This window comes from Haliotis cracherodii, unplaced genomic scaffold, assembly GCF_022045235.1.
Source record: "Haliotis cracherodii isolate W230 unplaced genomic scaffold, xgHalCrac1.p SCAF_1, whole genome shotgun sequence".
In the NCBI taxonomy this organism is placed as follows: Eukaryota; Metazoa; Mollusca; class Gastropoda; order Lepetellida; family Haliotidae; genus Haliotis; species Haliotis cracherodii.
Genome location: NW_027266264.1, coordinates 54379322 through 54404566, shown reverse-complemented (window position 1 = coordinate 54404566; position 25245 = coordinate 54379322). Strand labels below are relative to the sequence as shown.

The following is a 25245-nucleotide window of genomic DNA, read 5'->3' as shown; positions in this document are numbered from 1 at the left end:
TACATGGTTCCATTCATTGTTCCGTATGTCCTTAAACTTAATAACTCGTTTTAATGTATATTAGTTTTTAGGGCGTGAATCGTTGCTCATATCAACAACTTCATTGTCTGGTACTGAATATTTACAGATCACCCAGTCATATAGCTTGAATATTGCCGAGTGTGGCGTTAAACAACAATCAGGTCGTACATTTTTGATAGCTTAACATGTTTCTATGGCAGGCGGAGTATATTCTGAGCTGACAGAAGACGCTACGCTCTATACACGATTACCAGAGCAAATCAGTAGCATCCTAGAGAAGAAATTAAGATCAATCATTCCATCACCAAAGAAGAGGTATTGTATTCTCATATTTCAATACAATGTATAGGCAGGTGGAATTTAGTTTGTATGTTACAAGTATCTTCTTTAAACACAAGTAGAGATATGTTTTCTATGATGTAGTTTACGGCACAGAATGGTCCCCATCACACGTTTGTCGTATCGGTTACCGCAGTAGGATGCATGTCTATCAACGTAGCCTGCTATTAGTCACTGGTTTGTCTGGCCCCGACTCAGTTTGTTTATAGAACGACATTTGAAATATTGCTGATATGGTTGGTTCAGTGATCTCTGACAGCAGATATATGATGTGCAGAGTAGTGTCCCCCTCCTGTCTCCATCAGCTGGTTGTACGTTCGAATCTAGATTCCTATGGGATTGTGGTACTGTACCAAAATACTCATGCTGACACGCCGTTAAATAACTGAAACGGAAGGTCCGGGGTTCGATCCCCGACCGCCTCATACCAAAAGACGTTAAAAGATTGTACTTGTTACCCTGTCAGCGCTCGGCATTAAGGGGATAAAACAAGGACTGGTTGGCTCGGAGTCAGTATACTGTGTCTGAGTTGGATATTCATGTTAAACTGCGGCATCGTATCTCATTGAGCTAGCACTATAACTCGGCATCAGTCCGGACTAGTGCAAGCAGCCGCACGCACGCACGCACGCACACACACGTACACACGTACGTGCATGCACGTCGCTATATAAGTGCAATAATCGTGGACGCGACTTTAAGCCCCATTTCACCTCACCACCTAAATAACTGAAATGCTATTGCAAGAGGCGTCTTCGCTTATCTACTCACTGAACTAATCCCAATACAGGACCCCTATGTTCCGGAGCTGCTCACACCCAGATAGTAACAGTCACAGTGGCGCAAGACAGGCGGTTGGTGCTTCGTACTTCTCCTCCCTTCTTCAGCGAGCCGTTAATCAGCACCAATGTGTCGGTGGTCTTCCAAAGGAAGCAAGGCTTCTGTCCCTGTGTATGGCGAAGAACTGTACTCAGACTGAAGTGAACTGTAGTCGCTCTGGTCAGACAGAGATCCACTGTCATCCAAAGACACAATCTGTGCTTCAAACTCTCGGAGAACTACACGAATTGGGTAGGCGCTTGGTCAGGGATTAGAATCATATGCATGTCATGGTCTATCGATCAGAAACATAATGAGGATATTCTAATGCAATGAAAAGTTCCATAATGTGTGCAGCATTGCACAGATTAGGAGTTTTGAGCACAGTACAAAAAGTCTCTAGTACTAAAATTCTGACTAACCGTGAACCATGCTTGCCGTAAAAGGCGACTATGCTTGTAAGAGGCGACTATGCTTGTAAGAGGCGATCCTAATTGCGTGGATAGATGATCATGATATTAATCACTGTATTGTCTGGTCCAGACTCGATTATTTACAGACCGCCGTCATATAGCTGGAATATTGCTGAGTGCGCTGTCAAACAACCAACCAACCAACCAACCAACCTAACCATGAAGATCCGTGTTAGAATAGGTTTTCAGCAACCCATTTTACCGTATGAGGCGACTAATGGGTTTGGGTGGTCAGGCTCGCTGACTTGGTTGATGCATGTCATCGTATCCCATTAGCGTACAACGATGCTCATGATGTCAATCTCTGGATTGTCTGCTCTATTATCTACAGACCGCCGTCATATAGCCGACATATTGCTGAGTGCATCGTTAAACAACACACAAACGCACTAACTAGGATCGGATGATCACAACGTTTCACCTGACTGCCATCGTATACTGGAGAGTTTCTCATGATCTCAACTTTGGCAGCCTAGCCCTGTCTTTAAAGGCAGGCGTGATAAACCTGCGCTAATACTGATTTCTGGCTTAAGTAACATTGATTATTTAAACTTACCAATTATGATATTATGTATCGATTTGTTATCTATTGCAGGTAACACAATACATGTTGGTCACCTGTATCCCCCCTCATCCCCTCTGGACTGTTCGACCCCACCACTGAGCCCCTTGGTTACCTGGGACCATAGCATAAATCGGCCTCTGCCAGACTGGTGCCAGTTCTCTGACCGAGGTAACTGTTAGTGATTCTTTCGGGTTAATGTGAACTGTGTGATATGTATATAATTATTGTTTTCAATGTGAATACAGCTAAACAAATCTAAGCCATTGCTTACAGTGAAGAATCGACAGAAGGATGTGTACCGACTCCCTGAGGCGGACCTTGAACGAAGTGTGTACGACCCCCTGGCTCTTCTGATTGTTCATGCGTGGGCAGCAGTGTGTGGCTCTAAAGTAAGAGATTTCTTCATTTTCCCACTTGTCATCACGTTGCTCATGATATCAATCACTAGTTTCTCAGGGAATATTTCCGAATGCGACCATAAACAAAAAACAGTGACTGCATTGTCTTAATTTTATAACTGATGGTTCAAGTAGATCATCATCTCATATAGTTTGTTGGAGAAGACATGTTTGACTTTAGCAGCTGACAGATATTTGTAAGGCCAACTAAATAGTTCCATTAACTGGTGTTCGACGCATGCTTTCCTTAAGTAAAAAAATATATGCTATACCCTTAAAGAGTAAGTACTCTAAGTAAGGGCTAAGTCTGGGCTGTAGGGTGGATGATTTAACTGTTCGAACCCAGACTTAGCCCCCAGTGACTATTTCCGGTTCCGGCAAATGAAATGTGCCCCTCGTGGAAGACGCTTCCAGGAGGCCACAGAGGCGTGGTTAGAGGGCCAATCTGCGGATTTCTATAAAAGTGGTATTAAAAGCCTCAAGGACAAATGGAATAAGTGTATTGAGGTGAATGGAGATTAGATTATATTGAAACGTAAAAGTGCAAAAGATATTTTGCGACTTGCTCTGATATTGAAGTTGAAAACTTGTTGAACGCGCCTCGTATCTCGAATTAAAGATGTAAGACGCTCGGGCTCAGGCTCAGGCTCAGGCTCAGGCTCGGGGTACTTTAGTGAACATTGACGGTACATCGACCCATGTATCCCTCGAGACCGGTGGACAACTTATAATGTTTCATATTAATGTAAAGTTTTCCGTTTGGGACCCTGTGAAACGACTGAGATACAAATATGAATACTGAGTGAACGACATGTGAATGTACAAAGCTGTCACCACTAACTACTGTGTGTTCAGGACAGCCTGCAGTCTACAGTGCTCCATAGCTTGGTGACAACCCCAGAGTTGATGATGCAGGAGTGTCTACACGGAGCGCTCATACACGTGCACCAGGCCAAGATGGCTTTCTCCATACAGGCTGAAGGTAGGGACGACTGAGGAGAGGTCCCCTCTGTTACAGTATGATGTAGCTGAATATATAGACGCATATGTATCGGCAATGTAGAGAGTGTAACAATAGAGAATCTCACCCGTGTGTCTTTTTGAAGATGCTGTAACTTGTCCCAAGTGTTAATCTGAAACACTTTGTCTGTGTAATTGTGATACATGTAGGCATAGGCTGTCATCATTAAGTTTGAATTGGGTAGCGTACTGATTTGACTTCTGAGTTGACTTGAATCAAATTTATTGACTGTCACTTTGCCCGAGACGAGTTACCCTTTGATGTCATACTTTATTCACAAGAGGCGTTTTAGAATCGCTCTCCGACTTGCTGCTAATAAATGAAACTGTCTAATGGTCTAAGTGAGATGAAGAATATTAGAACTGTTGATACTTCTTTTCTGGAAAAAAAACACATCTACACTCGATTTATGTTTCATTTCAGGCGGCGTTGTTATGACAGGAAAGTTTCAACGTCCAGGTAGCGACGTTGACCTTCCTCTAGTTCCTGGCTACGACGTTGATCAAAATGAAAATGTAGCTAAAACACAGGACGATTGGTAAGATAATACATCGGATGTGATAACATAAGATCTGGCAACATAAACGCACGACATACATGTACGGTTACCCATGTGTTGCTTGTTTCCAGCGAGCATGAGGTGGAGACGGAGGAGGTTGTGTGGGAGGACAGCTGGCTGGAGTTCATCAACGCTGTGCTGGAGTTTGTTAATCCCCACACACCCGATCTCCTAATCAAAGTGATGCTCGACCCCCAGAAACACATAAAGATCACACACGACTGCGCTAGCGTCCTTGTCATGATGGAGGAAAATACAGGTAGAGCAGCGTTAGAGGAATCATTGACGTGACGGTGCCCAACTGCCCATTGCAGTGCAGTAAATGTTTTGCGGAACCATGCCTAGTTAAGGAGTGCAGCTCATGGGGGTATTTATGTGATGGATGCAGGTTAAGTTCCGACATGTAAAACGAAATTAACTAAGACATTAAAGGTACTCATGATCAAGGGAAGCATGTAAACTTGATCTTTCGTGGGTTAATATTTTCAGTAACTTCAGGGTACGGGTGACCCGTTTGGACAGCAATTCGCATTCCCTAAAGTCGATCGCGCCGCATTTCGCGGTGCAGGGTTGCGTCCCTTCGGCTTGCCAGTATCCTCTGATCAAGGGTTCGAATTTCAGATTCGCCCTGAATTTTTCAAGGTTTTATAGTCACTATACCCGTGTTCATGGGTTTTAGCAAAGTGACCGTCTCAGACTTATCACTTGCGCTTTTCTCTCACATCAAACTGGCACTCACTGATATAACTGAAATAAAATACTCTTCAAAGCGGCCTTTATCTAAACTGACACAATATTTTCCTGTTTACCATTAAAATATTGCTAAGTATAACATTTAGATTTGTTATCACCAGGAACCACAATTAATCTTTATTCGTCGACTGAATGTTATAGAATTACTCTGTATCTTTCGTTGGATAACGTTAATAGGGGGAAACCATTGCATGTATCCGGCTATCATTATTTATCATTATTTATGATTCGTTTAGGTATTTGCAAGGCGGGTGGAGTGATACTCCAGTTCCAGCCAACTATCAAGAGGGGTCTAGACCAGTCTATTCTTCTCCAGAACCTCAACCTTGGTGACGCTAGTTCCACCTCCGTGGTCGACAGTGTGTTGCTCTACAGCCTACCCAGCAACGTCAGCAGTGAGGACAAACTCCTCCTCTACATGGGCCACACGGAGGACGAGACTTCCGATCAGATCGGACTTGTGTCCATTACAAGTAAGAGCGGCGAGATAGCCTATTGGATATAAACGTGCGCTCTTCACGCATTGGTCCATTTCTGGTGTCTCCGGCCCTGATATTGATGGTTTAAACACATATCCACAGAAATTGTCAAATTCTGAACTATCACCATCACACTCGTATTACTGACCATCGTGATTATTAATTGAATACGTTATTTGATAAATTCCGAACTTGGTTCATTCAAACAGCATGTGACATGTTCGTGTCAGTGGCACTAACACATTCAAAGACCAGTCAACTGTTTAACTGAACATATAAAGGGAACATATGGTACAAGTCACAATAGGAAACTGCATCTGACGGTATTTTGGTCACTGCTGGGTCAAATTTGGAAATGTCTACCGTAAAACGTTTCAAAGCCTCCTGAACAGGAGATCAAACACCTTTCTATAGTCGTAGAACTATGGATATTGTACCTGAACGATTGGTGTTGGCACAACTATTCTATAACGTTGGCCTCCAACACCCTTGTAGACGCCGGCGTGAAGCACAAGAGTTACAGCGTGCCTGGCAACTGGAAGGCGGAGGACCTTGATGCCGTGGTCCCCTTCATCCTCGCATCACACACACTGAAAGATGTCGCCAGTGTCAAGCCAGAACAGACCGCAGTTCTTCTGCCTCCTCTTGGTAATTGTGTTGTGTCCATATATACATAATACTGAAATATGTACTTGATATAACTTATTATCCCAGAAACGGTATTCTGTTTCAAAACCTTTTGGGGACAATTATATGAATACAGTTTTACGCTTTTAATTTAATTATCGCCCATTATTTGACAAGCTTTGAAGAGTCAAGCCCCTTAGCTGTGCCCGGATCCACTGTTCGTTTGTTCGAATTCCAGATTCATTTTGATTATCATGATCTTTGGACTGGCAGCAAGCACAGGTGGGGATTCCGGGTTAGAATAGATCTTCGGTTACTTTTGCTTGAGGACTAAGTGGATCGGGTGGTAAGGCTCGGTGGTGTGTTTGATTGCGTGTTATCTTCCATTTCTGATGTCAAAGAATGGCATGAGCATCGATCTACGCAATTGAGATACGATGACATGCATCAACCAAGTCAGCGAGACTTTCCAACGGAATTAGGTTAATAGGCGACCTGTGAAGATTCGGCGTAGAATAGGTCTTCAGCAGCCGATGTGTGTCGTAAGAGGCCACTAACGGGATCGGGTGGTCAGGCACCGGGACCGGGATCGGGTTGTTTATGCATGTCATCGTGTCCCAGTTGCGTTGATCGATGCTTGCACTTGTCTGGTCCAGGCACGATTATTTACAGACCGCTGTCATGTAGCTGGAATATTGCCGAGTGTTGCGTTAGACAACAAAAAACTATATTAATCATTGGTGTCTGATCGAGACTAGATAATGATGTAGCTTGAAAAACAAAAAACGCCACAGCACCCCTGTTCATGAGTTATGTCAAAGGATAAACTTCTACGACCTGTCACTCTGGTCTTTCAAACAACATTAAGCGAATACACCGTAATATAACTGCAAAACATTTCTGCGTAAACGCACGAGCACTGACCGATGTTGCTGTCAAATGTTAACAGACACCGTGTCAGTGTACATCATCGCCATGCTGACGATACAAGGCAGTGACGTGTTCACCTGCACCTGGGATCCTGAGATGAGCCTCATGCTACGGAACGCCTTCCCTCAGGTTAACATTCTACATCCGCGGAGTCTCGGACTTCAGCTGAAGCAGCTGACAAAGGGAAGAGGCGTGGACGTATGCTTTAAGACCGACGGGTCCGGTAAGTTAGGTCAACATATTTATTTCCTAAACACACATGTATTATGTAATTCGTCTGTTTACCAACCATTGACCACTGTCAGTTGATAGTTGACATTAATCAACAGGATATTTAGCACGGCCGCATTATCCATAACGCACATTCATCATGAAATCCATATACATGTACATGTACTGGATTTATTCGAAAGGTTATATAATTTTGTCCAGCACAGATAACGTAGGTTGAGCCTCAGTATGCCATGACTGTAAGATCAAGCATCCAGTTTGACCTGATTGTGTGTTGACATGCCCCGACTGTGGGTAGTGGTTCATGCTGTCAGCCACTGGTTTGGTTGCTCTTAATTCAGTGATGTATCTTCGTCGTTGTTATTTTTTGCATCTCTAATTAAGGACCGCCTCCGTGGTCTAGTGGTAGAGCGTTCGCCCAGAGAGCGAAAGGTCCTTGGTTCTATCCCCGGCCGTGTCATACCAAATACCTTAAAATATGGTACTTTTTACCCCGTCTGGCGTTCTGAATAAAGGGGTGAGACAAGCACTGGTCGGCTCGGAGTCAGTATACTGTGTCTGAGTGGAGTATTCATGTTAAACTGCGGCATGGTATCTCAGTTTGACAGCACAAAAAAAACCGTCATTAGTTCGGACAAGAGACGCACGCACGCACCAACAGCTATTATAAACTCTATTTGACCTCATCTTTTTTAGTGCCCCGTTTGGGATTCCGCGTTAGAATTTTCCCACGGCGCCAAACAAATGGATCGAGTGGTCACGCTCTGTGATTTTGTTGATTGCGTGTCATCGTAACACAACGGCGTGGAATGTTGCGCACAAAATCGGTGACTGAATTGTTTGTTCCAGGCTCGATTATTGACAGGCCGTCGTCATATACCTGAAATATTGCTGCGGCAGTAAACAACAAACACAATGCATTTCAGACATGAATTCAGCAATGGATCTCGTGGCCGACCATGGACGCTGTGTGCTAACAGGTAGGCCCAGCGAAAAGGATTCTCTAGGTATGTCCGCCTTCCTGCGCAACATCACTGTGATGAGTGTCAGCCCTGCCACCGTCTTCGCTCAGCTGCAGGATATGTGCGACAATGACATCTTGGCGGCCCTTGAGAGAATCACCTCTTCATCAATCAGAGATGTGAGTGAACTTAGGTCATCGAGTTTGTATCATGCATCGTAGGGTATTGAACAACAAGGTTCATACGGGTATGTCATGGAATTTTAGATTGAGCTTCCCAGGCCTGAAGCCTGGAATGGTTTTGGAAAATAGAACTGTTTATCATGAAAGGCTATAGAGAAAAATAATATTTTATTACTTTTTTAAAGATATGTATTAGGGACAGGCAAATACGTGCTAACCAAACTGAAGAAAAATTGAAGTAATTGAGTTAGGATCGGGATATATTTATGATTTGTATTGTCATAATATCAAGGAAAACTGGCTTTATACCCCCAGAAATTTGTCATGAACCTTGCTGTAACAATTCCATCTAATAATTGTCTGTCGGAACCATACTCGTCCAATACACCATTTTGTAACTGAAAGACAGCCATGACACCGTGCTGTCTCCTTGTTATTAGTTCTAAGGGCAATGGTTGTTTGTTGGTTGTTTAACGCCGCACTCAGCAATATTCCAGCTATATAACGGTGGTCTGTAAAAATCGAGTCTGGACCAGACAATCCAGTGATTGATAATCATGAGCATCGTTCCACGCAGTTGGGATACGATGACATTCATCAACCAAGTCAGCGAGCCTGACCACCCGTTCCCGTTAGTCGCATTTTACGACAAGCATAGTCACCCTTTACGGCAAGATTGGGTTGCTGAAGACCTATTCTACCCCGGAATCTTCACGGGTCTCTTAGGGCAATCACAAAACATCGGCATCACTATTCCGGAACCCTTAATGCACATTTAAACAATACCAGACATTCCTCCTGTAATATTTAACAACATGTCAACTGAGCCGATTGAAAGTAATACAATTATGATGATTATGGTTGAGAATTAAGCTATTACTCAAGTCCTAATTCTTACATTTATGAGAGGGGTACACAAAGTACGTGATCTAAACTACCAGTTGTCGGACTGTCATGTTTGTGGAAGCCTCGGAGGCTGAGTGGTTTTGATCGCTGACTTTGTGTGCTGGCCTTTAGGTCCCTCACTGGATGGGACTCAACCCCATAAAGTACTGAATTTGTACTTTACCAAGCAAGTGTTATCCCAAATATAACATTTGTTACATTTGACCGCTTTCCATAAGGCATTTGTGTATTCATGACTTAAATGTTATATATCCATGGCAGCTAACAATGTTGGGATCTACGCACAACACTAAATATTTAGAGGACCCCTGAAATAAACAGTAATGCTCTGTTTGTCTTTGTTTTCTTGTCAGAGAGCAGATGACGGTTACCCGGAGCATCGCGGTCTCCGCTACTGTGTTGAGGAACAGATGAAGTTTTCTCAGCCAATCAGCTTACAGAAGTTGTTCACACTTTTGGATGGCCCCGGATGTAAGATGAGGGATGTTTTGGACGGCATCCCAGAGAACGACGTAGCTTCGGTTGAACGACTTCAACTTACCTTATCAATGAAACCACAGGTGACGCCGACATCGTATATTTCAGCAACATTGTTGACGATGTTGGTTTGGCCGTAAACCTTGCTTTCAGCAGCAGCGACCGTTGGGATACCGGATTCAAATAAAGTTGGTCCCTTGTGCCATTGGCCGTACCCCTAGTGCACGCATCGCTGTACATTGTTGGGTTAACTTGTCCAGACTGTTTTCAAGACCCCGTGATATAGCTGAAATATTGCTGACTGACATTAAACAATACTCACTTGCTCACTTAACTGATTTGTTGAAGCCTACAACCTACATGTGTACAGTCAACATCATTAAGGTCAAGGTGTCTAGGTCTTGACAATTCAGTATTGTGAAATACGTTATTAAAATTGAATTTTTTTAACACAAAACAACTGGCTACATGCGTCTTATGTGACCTTATTTACATTTGACACTTCATGTTGGTAACCAGTCGGTCGGTCTTGTGTAGCGGTGTTGATTTCTTTATATATATCTGAAACGTGATTATTGTAATACATTTCCTCATTAACATACGCCAGAATGGCCATTTCCAGGGTGAGTGGAGCCAATGTATTTGATAAACAAGCGTTCAGAGCAAAGACATTCGTACATTTAGACTTGATTTAAACCTTAAAGTACTTGAAATTCATTCAATATCCCACGGTTATGTTTAAATGCTTAATAGTGTGATAGCACACAGTCACACCATATTTTGCGTTATTTCAGGAGTTCTCTATCAATCAGAATACGTCCTGCTTGAATGATAGCAAGGACCATCTAAACACCGCCCGCACCTCGTCTCACATGGAGACCTCCAAACTGATGACCCCATTATCTGCCACCTGCTCTGGGCTGTTAGCTCCGCCCAACACACGCCGCAACATCGTCATGTCCGTGGACATGTCCCAATACACCTCCGCCTCAACCCCCATCATCAGGATCACTGTTGACTCCCCCGGTGCTGTCTGTCCCAGAGAACCCCTGGTCTCGCTTGATCTGCCGCTGAGCGGAATAAGGTTGGAGGGGAGTTACATGGAGGACAAGGTCTTCGCATCCCCCGCACATGAAAGAACCAGGAATGTCCTGTTAAGGTGCAACTCGTTTAGGATAACGCATAAATGATTCCTGAATCTCACACACCTTTCAATTCCGGGGTAAAGTATTTCCCATTATCCAAGCTTGTAAAATCTGACTCAAATTAGGAGGGTAATGAAGCAATATTTGACCTGGCTGATATCATACCCCGATGACGTTGGTCATTGCTGATACTGTCGGCAACATGTTTAGTGACCCTGAAACTAGTACGTCAATGCCATTGTATTACTTCATAGACATGTGCGTCGATAATTAAGTAAAACTGTTTTAATCAGATTTTTCTTATATTCAGTCCTTATCGGGACAAATAACCCATTGACTAGATACTGACTGTACATCTTTGAGGTGTTAATGCTAATTTTCTTCCAATTCATTGTTTGGAAGGCTGGTTGCTTTGTGAAAGCGTTGAATGACCCTCACGTTTGAAACTCAGTCTTGTCCCCAGTCGTGAAATGATTCAAATATTGTAAAACCGACCGTTCCAATCCATGCCTAAATATATTAATGTACATCGCACAGAATGCCGACGACCCCCCAGACAATGGATTTCCTCTTTGTTGGCGTGCCCAAGACTCCATTGACACCCCATTCCCCCTGTGTGAAGAAGCTCCTGACGCCCAACAAGATCACGCCTCCACTCCTCAAGCTGAACGATTGCGTCTCCCAGGATAAACCCCTCTTTATTGTCCATCCCATCACGGGTAAGAGCTGCGATAAGTTGCAGTAGTACATTGCAGAACCGATGGAACTGATGTCAGGGACTAAAGTACTCACGGAAATGAAAAAAACCCTGTTTTTCTCAATTTAAAAATCGACACAAAGTGTTACATACCTGTAAATACGAAATACCAAAACAACTCGAAAAGTACTAGTCTGGATTTGCTAGTTTGATCTCAGTGAACAATACAAAATGTACTTTACAGGAGGTAATTTGTCGGCACTTTCAACATTCAAAAATAAAACTAAGTCCAAATTGACATAGCAGAAACAGACTATAGGCATTATTCACCTGTTCTCACCTGTCGTCAAGGTGTCATAGCTCACCTTGATCTACTTACACCTGGTTATGCCCTGTTTCACAATAGTCTGTTTTATTCACATCTATACACACTTTATACACATGTGTAAAAAGGCATAAAATCATTTGATACGCTGTATTTGTGCCACGGCCCAATTAGTACTAATTTAGTTGTTTGAATATTTACATATTTTGTATATTAACTGCATTTATTTAAGATCTGAGGTCGAAAAAACAGGTTATTTTCATTTCCGTGAGTACTTTAAGTATTCATGCATGATTTGAAACATTTCAGGGGTACATTGTACTTCCTGCATTCCGTTGTATTCATAATTCCATGCTCTCCTGAGGGTTCAAATCCCATATTCGTCCAAATCATTATGCTTCCTATATCAAGACCTGATCGGTTGGACCACCTCCGTGGTCTAGTTGATTAAGCATCTGTCCGGAGAGCGGGAAATTGGTGGTTTTATTAAAACATTAGGGGCGGTGGGTCAGTCAAGTGGTTAAGGCGTTCGCTTGTCACACCGAAGACCCGGGTTCGATTTCCCACAGGGGTACTGTGTGTGAAGCCCATTTCTGGTGTTCCCCGACATGATATTGCTGGAATATTGTAAAAAAGCGGTGTGAAACCATACTCGTCCGCTCACTCGCTCACTCACTCAAGCTCATCCTTCCAGGCGCTTACTGCTGAGAACACCTTCATGTATACATCGTAGAATTGCTCTGTGGCCATGATTCATTAATCCAGACATTTGATTATCGGGGCTATTCATATATCAGTGTACTGTGTCTGAGTGGGGTGTCCATATTGAACTGCAGTGTTGTATTTCTTTAGGCTAGCAGGGGGCACGGGTGGCCCAGTCGTCTAAGGCGCCGCGATTCGCTGTGCAGAGTTGCGTCCCTTGGCACGCCAGAATCCTATGATTGTGGGTTCGAATCCCGGTTCGCCCCGATTATGTTTCTAGGTTTGTCAGCACCATACACGTGCTCGTGGGTTTCATCGAACTGGTAAACGTCTGATACCTGCATCACTTCGGGCTTTCCTCCCACATTAAGCAGACACGCCGCGATATGACTGGAATACTGTTAAAAGCGGCGTAAAACCCAACTCACTCACTCACTCACTTAGCACTACAAACTTTGTTGATTGCGTGGTATCGTACCCCGGCTGCGTAGGGCGCTGTCCAGAATACCAACCACTGGTCTATATGGTCCAGACCAAATGATTTGATGCACTTTGCGAAATAAGACCCTGTTTTATTACAATATAGATCTTGATTATCGATCAGATCGTCTTGACTGGGCGCTGACATTTTCTTTGAAGCAAATGTAGGTGATATGAGAGATGGAATCTGATGGAGGGACATAAAAGGGAAATAATTCGTAATAGCCACTGATGGCGCTACCATCTGCGCATGAATTCGGCAACGATGGAAACTGGACTTTTGTAGTCAGCTAACACCCTTGCCTCGAGAACATGGGTCCAGACTCGATACAGCTAGAATATTGCTATAGCTGCACCGTAAAACAAAAGACAATCACTTGTCTTTTATGAAGTATCCCATACATGACCTACTAGGTACTCTGGTTCTTCTGACGTCACTGGGGAAGGCACTGAACGTGCCCTGCTATGGTATACAGCGTACACCGTCAACGACGACATCTTCAGTCACAGACATGGCTGGGTGAGTTGATATCCCTTTCAATGTCTTAGAATTGATTTTGCTTCATTACTAAAACCTGACTTTGGGGAGGAGAAAAGTGTAAATTTTCATTTATTCCACAATTGTGAAATCGGTATCTGTAGCTACATAAACTATCTTTCGTTTTTCATTTCAAAAGCTTTTTGTTTTTGTTTTTTCAATAATTGGTATTTCAATCTGTGTTGTAGGTTTTACCGAAATGCTATCGAGCTCTACGATTCCGTGGGACCATACAGGCTTGCTGGGTATTCCTATGGTGGTATGATTGCCTTTGAGATAGCCAGACAGCTGCAGATATCCAAAAAAAAGGTAGCACCTGAACTTGATAGAAATGAAAACAGTATGTCTATTCAAATAATAACACTACATATTTATTCTCGACTTTTGTTCCAGATATTGATTTTTTAATTGATAATTTCGTTGTGATTTAGTTGCCTGTGTGGTTTGTAGGTTGAATCTCTTATTATTCTGGATGGAGGACCAGGCTTTGTCCACTCTCACATAGCCACAGGACGCGAACAACTGGACAGATCTGATACGAAGGTAATGGGGCCTTTAAACAGGATGGCGACCTTTGTGCCTCCCGTGGGCGATCATAACATTTGCCAGGTCGTCGTTTGAGGCTCAAATGAGGCAGAATGGTTTCCTAGGTCGTTCCAAGGTGGTTAACAGGTTCAGACATCGACATGGACGACATGAATTTTTGAACATGTTTAAAACAGTCGCACAAAGGTCGCCGAGGAGGTTGGTTGCTCAAAGGAGGCAGAAGGGAGGCACAAGCACCTTTGACAACACATCCCCATGTTACTAAACATGTCTGGCCTACACCGATAGTGTTGGTATAACCAAGAGGTGTAGGGTGACCTCGGCTTGTATAAGGTCATGCAGCAAGCATGTTTAACACATTATGTCATTGCTGTGAGACGTGAAATCGTGTGTTCTTACCCCCGCTACAAGGCCATCAGTCACAAAATCACGTTACAATGAAGACATTTTTTTAATTGGGCATTAAATATTACAAAACTGGCATTTCTAGTTAGGTAAATGATTATTAGATAATAACCAACTTTCGTTGCGTGATTGTGTATTTAATGGGAAATAACTGCGAAAAACCGGGCTCCAAGATGGTGGTTGACAGACTTTAAATCGGGTTGTCAGGTGGTTCTGTGATCTGATATCTCAGTGAAATACATATCATTGTGACCATGGTCTGGACAGTGGCTCATGTCCGTAGTTTGTCTGGTCCAGACCGGTTGTCACAGGCCGCCGTGATGAAGATGGATTATTGATGACTGTTTAATCTTTACTCTCCAGTCACTCTGTACATTGAGGGGGCACCGGTGGCCCAGATTCGCTGTGCAGAGTTGCGTCCCCTGGACACGCCAGAAACCAATGATTGTGGGTTCGAATCCCTGTTCACCCCGATTATGTTTCTAGGTTTGTCAGCACCATACCCGTGCTCGTGGGTTTCACCGAAGTGGTAAACGTCTGAGACCTGCATCACTTCGGGCTTTGCTCCCACATTAAGCTGACACGCCGTGATATAACTGGAATAATGTTAAAAGCGGCGTTAAACCCAACTCACTCACTCACTCACTCTGTACATTGATTATTGATTACAATGTACAATATAACAATACAAGACTGAATGCGTTTATTCTCTTTAAAGTGGTGTCGTTTTTAAGGTATTTTCGGAATTCAATATTTGCCTTTTGCATTGGACAAAACTGTAAGTTACGTTTCCCTTGGTGTTTCCGAAGCATAATTCTTGGATTGGGTAGGTAATACTCTGTATGTGAGTTTTATCTTAGAAAGCCTCAATTCAATTTTTTTGTGCAATTTCCAAACAACAAATATCATAAGGATTCAGTTGCAGTACAGTTAATTGAGCAAACATTGAATAAAATCACAACAGACATTTAGAATTATCTTTTATACCAACCCCCAAGATATATTTATTCTTTTTCATACTTACCTATTCATAAAATACAGCCTGTCTTCAGACAATACTGCTTTTGATAATTTTATAATCTACTTATTTCTGTATTGCAAGTCTAATGATTCGACGGAGATCGTTGCACTGATATCATTCGTGGAGATGTACGGGCCCATCAAGACGCGTCAGTTTCTCACCGGTGCCCTCATGAATCTACCTTCCGGCTACCCCCGTGTGAAACTGGCAGTGGACTTCATCATGGGCAACATCGTCCTCAGGTCAGAGTTTGTCTTGGACATCTGCAATGTCTCGTTAAATTGGCAGGAATTCGTACGTAGCTGTATTGTTGACAAACATAAGGTTACTTTTTGTCTAATAGTGGTAAATTAATTATAAAGTAACGGAATGTATGAAAGTTTCCAAAAGTGTTTGCTTGACTTGCGTCTTTGTTGCTTCTACTGACATGTTTGGACTTATGGCATTGTAAAGTAAACACAGATAAAATACTTTGCTCAACTAAAATATAAAACGGATGATGTTTCGATGTTTTTCAGACAACTCAATTAGCTATACCGTGACCATGCAGTTAAACAACTTTGCCTTTGAATACCCTCTGCATTTGGTGTAAGAATAGATCCCGAACAAGTAATTCCGATAAATTTCATAAGATTGAACCATGGCTTATTGCCTATGACGGAACATCTTATCATTGACGAAAGAACAATTTATGAAAAACGTGTTGCAAGTGGGATTTGACAGTCCACATCCCATTTTTTAAAGCCTACTAAACACATAAACATATAATACAAACAATGCCTAAACCATTTAGTGATATGTTTTCGACAAACATAATACGTCTACCAATTGTTTCGCGAATTTTTGTATTCATATATTCTAGTATGGTTTACGTTAATTGCTCACCCTATTGCCCACACATGCTGAGCTCAGAGTTCTTGGCTATGTTGTTTCAACATGTAGGATGCCTAGCGTCTGTGGATGTCAGTATGGTTTAAATAAGTTGGAACCCTCAGAACCCCGTGGTCTAATTTTGAAATTGTTTGTAAACATCCTCGGCGCAGCAATTTGTTCTCTGAACTTGACGTCTTTGAAAGACATTTAGAAGGGATACACATAAGGAAGAGAATTTATGGACGTCAACTTCTTTATTACGTTTCGGAGTATATGCTTACTCTTTCGTCGTCTCTTACTTAAACTTGACGTATTCCAAATGAATAATGACGTCTTGTGTGATACAGCTGTTGAACGGGATATGTGACTATACATTACCGGGTGCAACATTTAACGGGAAATCTGGTCCCTTAAGAATGAATCGGTCAAGATATGTCATGCTTTTAATGTGAAAGCATCAACTCAACTGTTGCTCTTTTAGCCTCAAAATGATCTAAAAGAGAAGTAAGGGTTTGTAGAATTTGAACTCAGTCCGGGTTTGATATGTCACGACAAATCTTCCCAGAACTGTCTCCATTTCAAACAAAATTTAAAAGTCAAGAAAAAGTGTCGTTTCTGAGAAATTTGGGTTTGAATTGTGCAGTGTGGAAATCTCAACTCGATGAGGATGTTTATCGCCAGCAAAATGGATATTTCTTGAAAAGCGCACTTTACAGTTGTCATTACTGTAAGTAATATTCCTTATCGGCGGAATGGCTTGTTTTCAGTTCATAAGCATTAACACACATGCAGCTATTTTTGTCAATTAATTATCGCGAGACCCGTATAGATCCGGTTTAGAATAGGTCTTCAGCAAAGCATGCTTGTCGTAAAAGGCGACTTTCCGAGTGCGGCGTTGAACAACAAACGAAATTGATACCAACTTTGGTGCGCTAATGACACCGATATCCTGTCCTTTTATTCTTGGCTAATGGTTTATTCCTGAAGTGGGTTAATTTCTTAAATCACACATGCAACGTAAGCTAGAGTATCCACCTCAACTGCCACAGAGTCACCTCGTTTAGATTTATGGTGTATAAAGACAAAATAATGGATTATTATCTCGAAATAGTATCGAAATGTACAGTTGCGGAGTATACAGTCTGGTGCTCATTTCCAGTCTATCTGGACGTTGTAAAAGACGTCGGGATACCGGATTAAAATAGGTTCACAGTACCCTATGCCGGTCGTAGGGGCGACCAACTGGACCGGGTGGTCAGGCTCGTTGACGATGTTGATTGCATGTCATCGTATCCCTATTGTGTGGATCGATACTCATGTCAATCACTGGATTCTGTGGACTTGATTACTTCCAGACTGCTGTCATAATTCTAAGTTCGGCGTGCCTATGTACAGCTAGCCATCTTGACATATTGGATTTTCATATATGCAATATTTATCTGTAGTGAAAGCCCCAAGAAGACAAAATGGATGTCTCTGAAACAGCAAATATTGAACAAGGGCAGAAAGCCAGAAACAAAAATGGGACTACATTCCGCTGCCACTGAAGTGATAAGGCTCTCAAGGGAGAAAAAAGCGGAGGAATATATTAACAGCACCTTCATAGCAGACAAGTATAGACCGCAGGAGAAATTTATTGGTTTGTTAAATTACTGCTTAATTTAATAATTGTTGGGCAACTTGTTACCGTGTTGAAAAAAGTCATCACGCAAAGCCAGGCAATTTACGGAAGTATCTGCAAGATTTCCTGGTCATTGTCCTGGATGGATTTCTCATTTCATGTCGGCGTATACGTAAAACGTAAGGCAGTAACACATTGTGTGTGGTGAATATTAACCGGTCTCGGGTAGATAATGAATAAAATAATTAAAATAATTCACAATTACTCAATTTTAGTGTATTAGGGAAATACTTGAGATTTCTGCCACAAACGGTAGCTAGGGTGGGGGTGAATTAACATCCTCCACTGCAAATTTTGAAACTAGTTTGTAATATTAAGAGAAACGTTTGTGTCTGTTTCATTTCAGGCAATATTCACCTCTTAAGAGTGAAGTCCGACCCGGCCCTGTGTGTACCCATGTCAGCAGATTACGGACTGGGTCAACTCTGCACCGGAGAGGTCAATGTCAAGTTTGTGGATGGTGACCACCAATCGTTCCTCAAGGCTAATAAAGTGGATGAAGTTGTTCAGTTTATACACAATGTCCTGTCAGGTGATGCAGTGTAATGGCCCTGTCGGATGATGCCCAGTGATAGTGCTGTTGTGTAATACCTGGAGATGCTCGCTGGAAACGATCTGGAGGCAAGAGTGTGCACTGCGACAGGATGAAGATGGGACAAGTGTCGTCATCCTAGCTGTTGAATAGGACTTGAAATAAAGTCAGTGACATGTGCAACTGTACCTTCACGGCGATCACGAACGACAGGAGTATATTATGATCTGTGATACTGCTATATTGATTGTTGATTTCTATCTAAACGGTGTTGGTTATTTAATAACGGGAATAAAAATAATATACCCTGCAAAATGGAGATCAGATGTTCTACTTTATGTCTGAAGTATGTAAATGAACCACAGCAACAAAATTAATTCCTGCGTGATTTTTCAATTTTATGTTATATACATACATGCCTTTGGAAGTACCAAAGTGTTTAGAGGCCTGCTATTTCATATACTGGACGGAGAGACGGGGTATGTTATCGGTTACTGCTTCAAAACAGACACGTTGTCTCTGAACGAATAGCCGAACATTTGTTTCTTTTTCTCAACTCATTTTTTTGCAAGACATCCAAGAATTTCTATTTGTTTTGTAAAACTTGAGGCTAAAATGGTTTGTTTTTGATTTTTTCGAGTATTGTCTGGAACAGTTCAGTATTATTATGAGATCAGCGTGCATGACACCTACTTTTTACATATGCGACACAGCGCTAAGCGTCTTCAATGCATTGGATAATAGTGTAGAATCCCCCTCTGCGCGACCCTTACATACCCTTTAATACTGACAAATGCCCTAGCGAATGTAACGATCACGCTCTGCTCCCAATTCCTATTGCTGATAACAGCCGACCAATGATCGGTTGTCCAATGGTGATTGGGTAGAGTAGTGTGTATGCTTTCAACTACTCGTTTGCTAGGTAGAGCGCAGCCCCATTGTCATCAATGGCACCGATTCAGAATCTACACTAGAGACAAATCAAAAGACGAAACTAAAAACATATTTTATCTAAACACATGCATATAACATTCTGTTCATTCTAATTTCGGTTTTGCAGCAAATACTCTGTATATACGTAGGTGTTGGTTGAGGGTGGGGGCTGGATCACCCTGCTCTCATGGGCCTGATACAAAAACGTAACTGAATCACTCGACAAAAAGCGGAAAATCCAGTACTGACATTATCGACTGATGTTGTTTTCCTCGGTAATTGTTCTAGAATCTAGAAGCTGTTCTCTCTCCAGTGTATTATACTTACTCCATCGTTGAACACGTACACTTCCCGTTGACACTTATTTTAGGACTGCTTCTTTGGATTCCAGATGGGTTTTTTTTTTGTTTTTTGCTTTTAACGCCACACAGCAATATTTCACCCCTGTGGCCTGTAAACATAATCGAGTCTGGACCAGACAATCCAGTGATCGATAATGTCGCCGAACCTGACCACCTCATGTGGTCGCCTCTTACGATGAGCATAGGTTACTGGGTAACCTGGAATCCCAACGTTTAATATACTAAACAACAAAAGTTCCTGTGAAACTAATATTTTAGTGTATTTTTCAAACAAGTTAAGTTTGGTTTTCAGTATTGTAATATATGTATGGAATCAAGTCGCAAAAACACAACTGCTGCAGAAAAGCATGCATTCCATGCAAAAGTTTACCTAAATGCAAACCCCATGCATTTCACTATCAAAGAATGGGCATAAAAACGTGCGTTAACGGGATTCAATGTGCATTGTTTAGCATCGTGCTGAAAACAACCACTCCGAAAAACAACAAAATTACGCAGTTATTCAACATTACGAAATGCCACGACGAATATATTCACAAACTGTACGTCGTCGCCTCAGATGTGCAGGGGTTGTCGCCAGAAGACCCGCCAGATGTCCCGCCAGATGTCCCATTTTGACAGGAAACCACCGTCAAGCACGTCTACAGTGGTGCAGACTCTACAGAGCCTCGTTTTCACCTCAGCCACAGCGATGGACGGATTCAAGAGTACTGACGTCGAGGTGAAAGTTACGTCAATCATTGTGTCATGGAAGAAGATCGGTTCGGGGGCGGCAGCGTTATGGTATGGGTTGGGAAGACAGACCACCCATTTAATAGTGGTAGAGGGAAATCTCAATGGACAGCGCTACCTCGACGAGATCATCGTCCCTGTTGTTCTACCGTTTTTGCGTCGTCATGGCCCAGGTGTTACCTTTCAACATGACAACGCCCGGCCTCATATTGCTCGACCTGTTCAGGATTGTCTTCAACAAAACAACGTGAATGTCATCCCCTGGCCGGCTCGCTCCCCTGATCTCTCACCAATCGAGCACATGGGGGATGAGATGGATCGGCGCCTTCGACGTCAACCACATGTTCCACAGACACTCCAGGAACTTCGAAACATGCTCCAGCAGATATGGAGAGATATCCCACAGGACTTTGTGCGACGGCTGTTCCATTCCATGAGACGGAGGTGTCTTTTATCTGTTGCAAACCGAAATTGTTTCAGATTTGGTAAAAAACATAACTTTGCATTAAATCTTATCCAATGTCACAGGAACTTTTGTTGTTCAGTATACAACTGTATACTCAGAGCCGGTATTTTGTTCTATTGTAGTTTAGCGAAACCAACAAACACGCGTATTGTGCGACCCGTGAAAATCTGGGGTAGAATAGGTCTTCAGCAACCCATGCTTGCCGTAAAAGGTAGCAATGCTTGTCGTAAGAGGCGACTAACGGGATCGGGTGGTCAGGTTCGCTGCCATGGTTGATTCATGTAATCTTATCCCTATTGGTCATCGATGGTCATGATGTCGATCACTGGATTGTCTGGTTCAGTTTTGATTATTTACAGACCGCCTCCATGTAGCTGGAATATTGCTGAATGCGGCGTTAAGCAACAAACAAACAAGCAAAGCGTATGGTGCCCATTTTGTATACACCTTAAACCTAAACGAGGTGACTCTGGAACTCGAACACAGACAGAAAATACAGGCATAACTTACGTTGCATGAATGATTAAGGGCATTCCGGATGAATTCACGTGGCTGTCTTCAATACTTGATCTACCAGACGAAAGCGGCAAGCCAACATCGAAATGTTGCTGTGAGTGAATTTTCTTTTGGTGTTTGGCCTCCAAGAAACATCTCTGTGTTCAGAACATTCACATACGCATTTATTTAAGTCTTGATTTCATTTAAATCTTACAGCAGAGATCTTTTAATCAGGAATTATCTTTCAAAAATTTAGACTACTCATGTATTTCCCCTATGGAGAGATTACGTGTCAGGATAGGTCCCCAGTACTTGCAGCCTGATTCCCTGGGAAAACTGCGCTGACGCTGGCTCTACACTACAGCATACCCAGGGAAGCAGTCTGTACTGTGACTCGGCTGATTGCGTGTTGTGCCCTTACGGCGTGTATCGTTACTGATGCGTTCAGTCATTAGGTTTTTTTCTACCAGACTCGCTTATACACGGGGCTGCTAAAGCTAAAATATTGCTGATCGTGGCGTAAAACAATATACAGCACTATATTCACGCCGGTTCTTTCTTCACTGGTACATACAGGTTTGTATACTTCCCACAATATGTGGGGCGGTCAGGTAGCCTAGTGGTTAAAGCGTTCGCTTGTCACGCCGAAGACCCGGGTTCGATGGGTACATGGGTACAATGTGTGAAGCCCATTTCTGGTGTCCCCCGCCGTGATATTGCTGGAATATTGCTAAAAGCGGTGTAAAACCATACTCACTCACTCCCTCAATACGTTCAACAACAACTAGTCAGATCTTTTGGATGACACGCAATGATATGCACTTTGTCGTAAACATGTTCAGATATTATGGCGGTGTTTATAGGCTGTGATACGACAGTTGTGTCATGTGTTTAGACCCAAAACACACCAAATGTGTTCCGTTAAGGATTTAAACACATTGTTAAGCATGTGTCTGAACATGTCTTGTATGTGTGTACATTGTTTGCTATTCCTCACACATCAGGCCGTGATATACTGTTCAAAGCGGCGAAACGCCCAACGCATCGCCTAAAGGAGCATCCATTTGATTAGTATGGTGGGTGGCAATTTTTTTTAGAACGATCTATTTTTTCAAAGCTGCATCGAACAAACTATTCATTTACTGAGCACCATCAAACAATCTATTTTCAGTGTTAACACAAAACAAACTATTCATTATTCTTCACTATCGCCTACAAACTATTCATTTTGGGCATAAATCTGAAGAAACTATTCATTTCAAACACGCACACACACACACACACACACACACACACACACACACACACACACTCACTCACTCACTCACTCACTCACTCACACACTAACTCACACACACCAAAAATGAAATAGATGCACAGTGAAAGAGTGACTGACATCGCTCTTCAGACAGGCGTTCTTTCTTCCTAATCAAACCTGTCATAGAAAACGAACAACTCAGTATACGTTTGCTCATTTTATCAAATACCAGCTAATATTTTCATTTTTTCATATCACTCGCGTTATTGTTCTAACTATAACAGATAAATAAAATTACTTTGGAAAGCGTTCACAACCAAACAAAAAGAGAGACGATATTTCGATCGTATTATCTTACGCTTGTTCTTTGTCCATGTCATCCATGCAGTGTGTTCGGTACAAATAGTTTAAAGCCTCTTGTGTATATTAGATCATTAAAATCCCTACAACCAACAGACAATCAAATGCCACATACTAACAGAGTAACAGCAAAATCAATCGCGTTCCCCAAAGACAAATACAGACCGCAATCTTCCATCGATCACAGGCACACAGAATGTTAACATTGTTGTTGATTTTATCAGCAAAGGCATTGTCCAATACAATGCCAACAATCTATTCGAACTGTTAGAGTAATACAAGAAATCAAAGCCCCATATACTTTCCCCTGACGAAGATGAGAAGCTAATTACGCCCCGATTTCCCCACTTGACAAGCCCGACATGCTGCCAGACAATCGTCTTCCCAGCGGGATCCTGCCTCTGTATCTTTGCTCTTTCCTGACGGTAATGTGATGCTCCGCCTCCCTCATTACCCCAAAAGCGCACCTGCTCAGGTGAACTAATCTTTTAATCTTGTTTATCTTAACCATCGCGCCCAATTGCCCGTTTAATCGGCTCCTTTCGCTATCAGAGTTTGTCATTGTACACCGCGATATTACGGTTTCAAGATAGCTCTGTGTCAGCATCGATCTGATGCGCTGATTGTAGTTGGCTGTAACGAGGCCAAGGTAGAGTCAACATGCCGACTGCTGTCGCAAACCACTAATTAGAAATGATTTATGAGGTTGCTGGTAAGAGGGGGTACTTTTCTTGTGAGCATATGGTATGAAATTCAATAACCAACTTTACCTTGATTTTAAGCAATAAACGTGTGTTGGGATGTGCTCGAGGCATTCATATGGTTGGCCGTATGCACACATGCAATCGATCATCGCAGACACGTGCTTTTTACAGCACTTGAGCCAAATATATTAATTTTCTTTAACAAGAAGGACGTTTTTCATGGATTGTTTGAAAAACACACTTTTAAAACTGTTCATGTCTTTGATATGAAAACTTTATTAAGATGACGAACAGTACACTTGTTTGTTGGTTGGGCGATTTTGTTATACCTCCCCACAGCTACTAATAGAATCTAATGTACTGACGAAATAATGGCTACATTTGTACATGTTTTCATTATTCACATCTAAGCGGATAGGTCCGTGCTTAACATTGACATTATAGTACGCTTTATGAATATTAACGTTATTGTTACAACTGAAGAATAGACAGCAAAATCCAGCGTACATATATACACAGTCATGCACACACATGTATATGTTTACAAACGCGTTCAGTGTGACCAATCAACGTGGTTCGACTCCCAGTCGCAAAACATTTCATTGGATGTTGAAGGACAGGTCATTTATTATAGGGTGGGGGTGGGGTAGAAAAGAAAATGGCACGGGAGGTCTAAACAAAAATGTTACATTAAAATAGGGGGCGGGGGCAGCAAAGTATGATGCAATCAGTCCTAAGTTTAATCTCATCGCCCCCACCCACGCCCCCACCCACGCCCACACCCGTACCCCTATAATAAATTGCCAGTCCCTTATTTCGTACTTTGGCAACGGTGAATTATCGGTTGATTAAAGAACCGGGTACGATTCCCCTCACGGGTAAAGTAAAGTGTATAAAGCCGCCCTTTATGTGCCTGCGGCTATTGTTTCTAGGTTTGTCAGCATCACACCATGTTTGGGAGACCTGCATCATGGCAGGTGGTCCTGTGCATAGTGCACATCCCACAAATCAGGTGAAGTTGAACAATCTCGGCGGCGGAGAGTCCTTGGATGGGTGACCATGTTCGGCAGGTTAGCTCTTGCGAGTTTCTAGGGCAACGATCACACACTTGGTGTCTCTTTGGGCAAGTGACTCTGTTCGACATTTGGTCACCTAGTAGTGAAAGGGTAATGAAGCCGACAACCGTTTTGCGCCTCGAAGGCAGCTTGGGTTGTATATGGTGACAAATATAATCCACACCGGGCC

General features: G+C 42.5%; 1 protein-coding gene across 1 annotated transcript in view; it reads left to right on the top strand.

The window, feature by feature from the left end:
- LOC139465685 (fatty acid synthase-like) overlaps window positions 1-18701 on the top strand; it is a 34700-nt gene extending 15999 nt beyond the window's left edge. Inside the window, exons 19-38 of the mRNA XM_071247469.1 lie at window positions 222-336; window positions 1151-1431; window positions 2248-2385; window positions 2491-2606; window positions 3471-3597; window positions 4060-4174; window positions 4267-4454; window positions 5185-5421; window positions 5923-6075; window positions 7004-7207; window positions 8142-8356; window positions 9619-9825; window positions 10537-10901; window positions 11425-11606; window positions 13506-13611; window positions 13818-13938; window positions 14080-14172; window positions 15683-15843; window positions 17920-18113; window positions 18502-18701. Coding sequence (XP_071103570.1) covers window positions 222-336; window positions 1151-1431; window positions 2248-2385; window positions 2491-2606; window positions 3471-3597; window positions 4060-4174; window positions 4267-4454; window positions 5185-5421; window positions 5923-6075; window positions 7004-7207; window positions 8142-8356; window positions 9619-9825; window positions 10537-10901; window positions 11425-11606; window positions 13506-13611; window positions 13818-13938; window positions 14080-14172; window positions 15683-15843; window positions 17920-18113; window positions 18502-18701 — 3518 coding nt within the window. The remainder of the gene's footprint in view (window positions 1-221; window positions 337-1150; window positions 1432-2247; window positions 2386-2490; window positions 2607-3470; window positions 3598-4059; window positions 4175-4266; window positions 4455-5184; window positions 5422-5922; window positions 6076-7003; window positions 7208-8141; window positions 8357-9618; window positions 9826-10536; window positions 10902-11424; window positions 11607-13505; window positions 13612-13817; window positions 13939-14079; window positions 14173-15682; window positions 15844-17919; window positions 18114-18501) is intronic.
- The last annotated feature ends 6544 nt before the right edge of the window (window positions 18702-25245 follow it).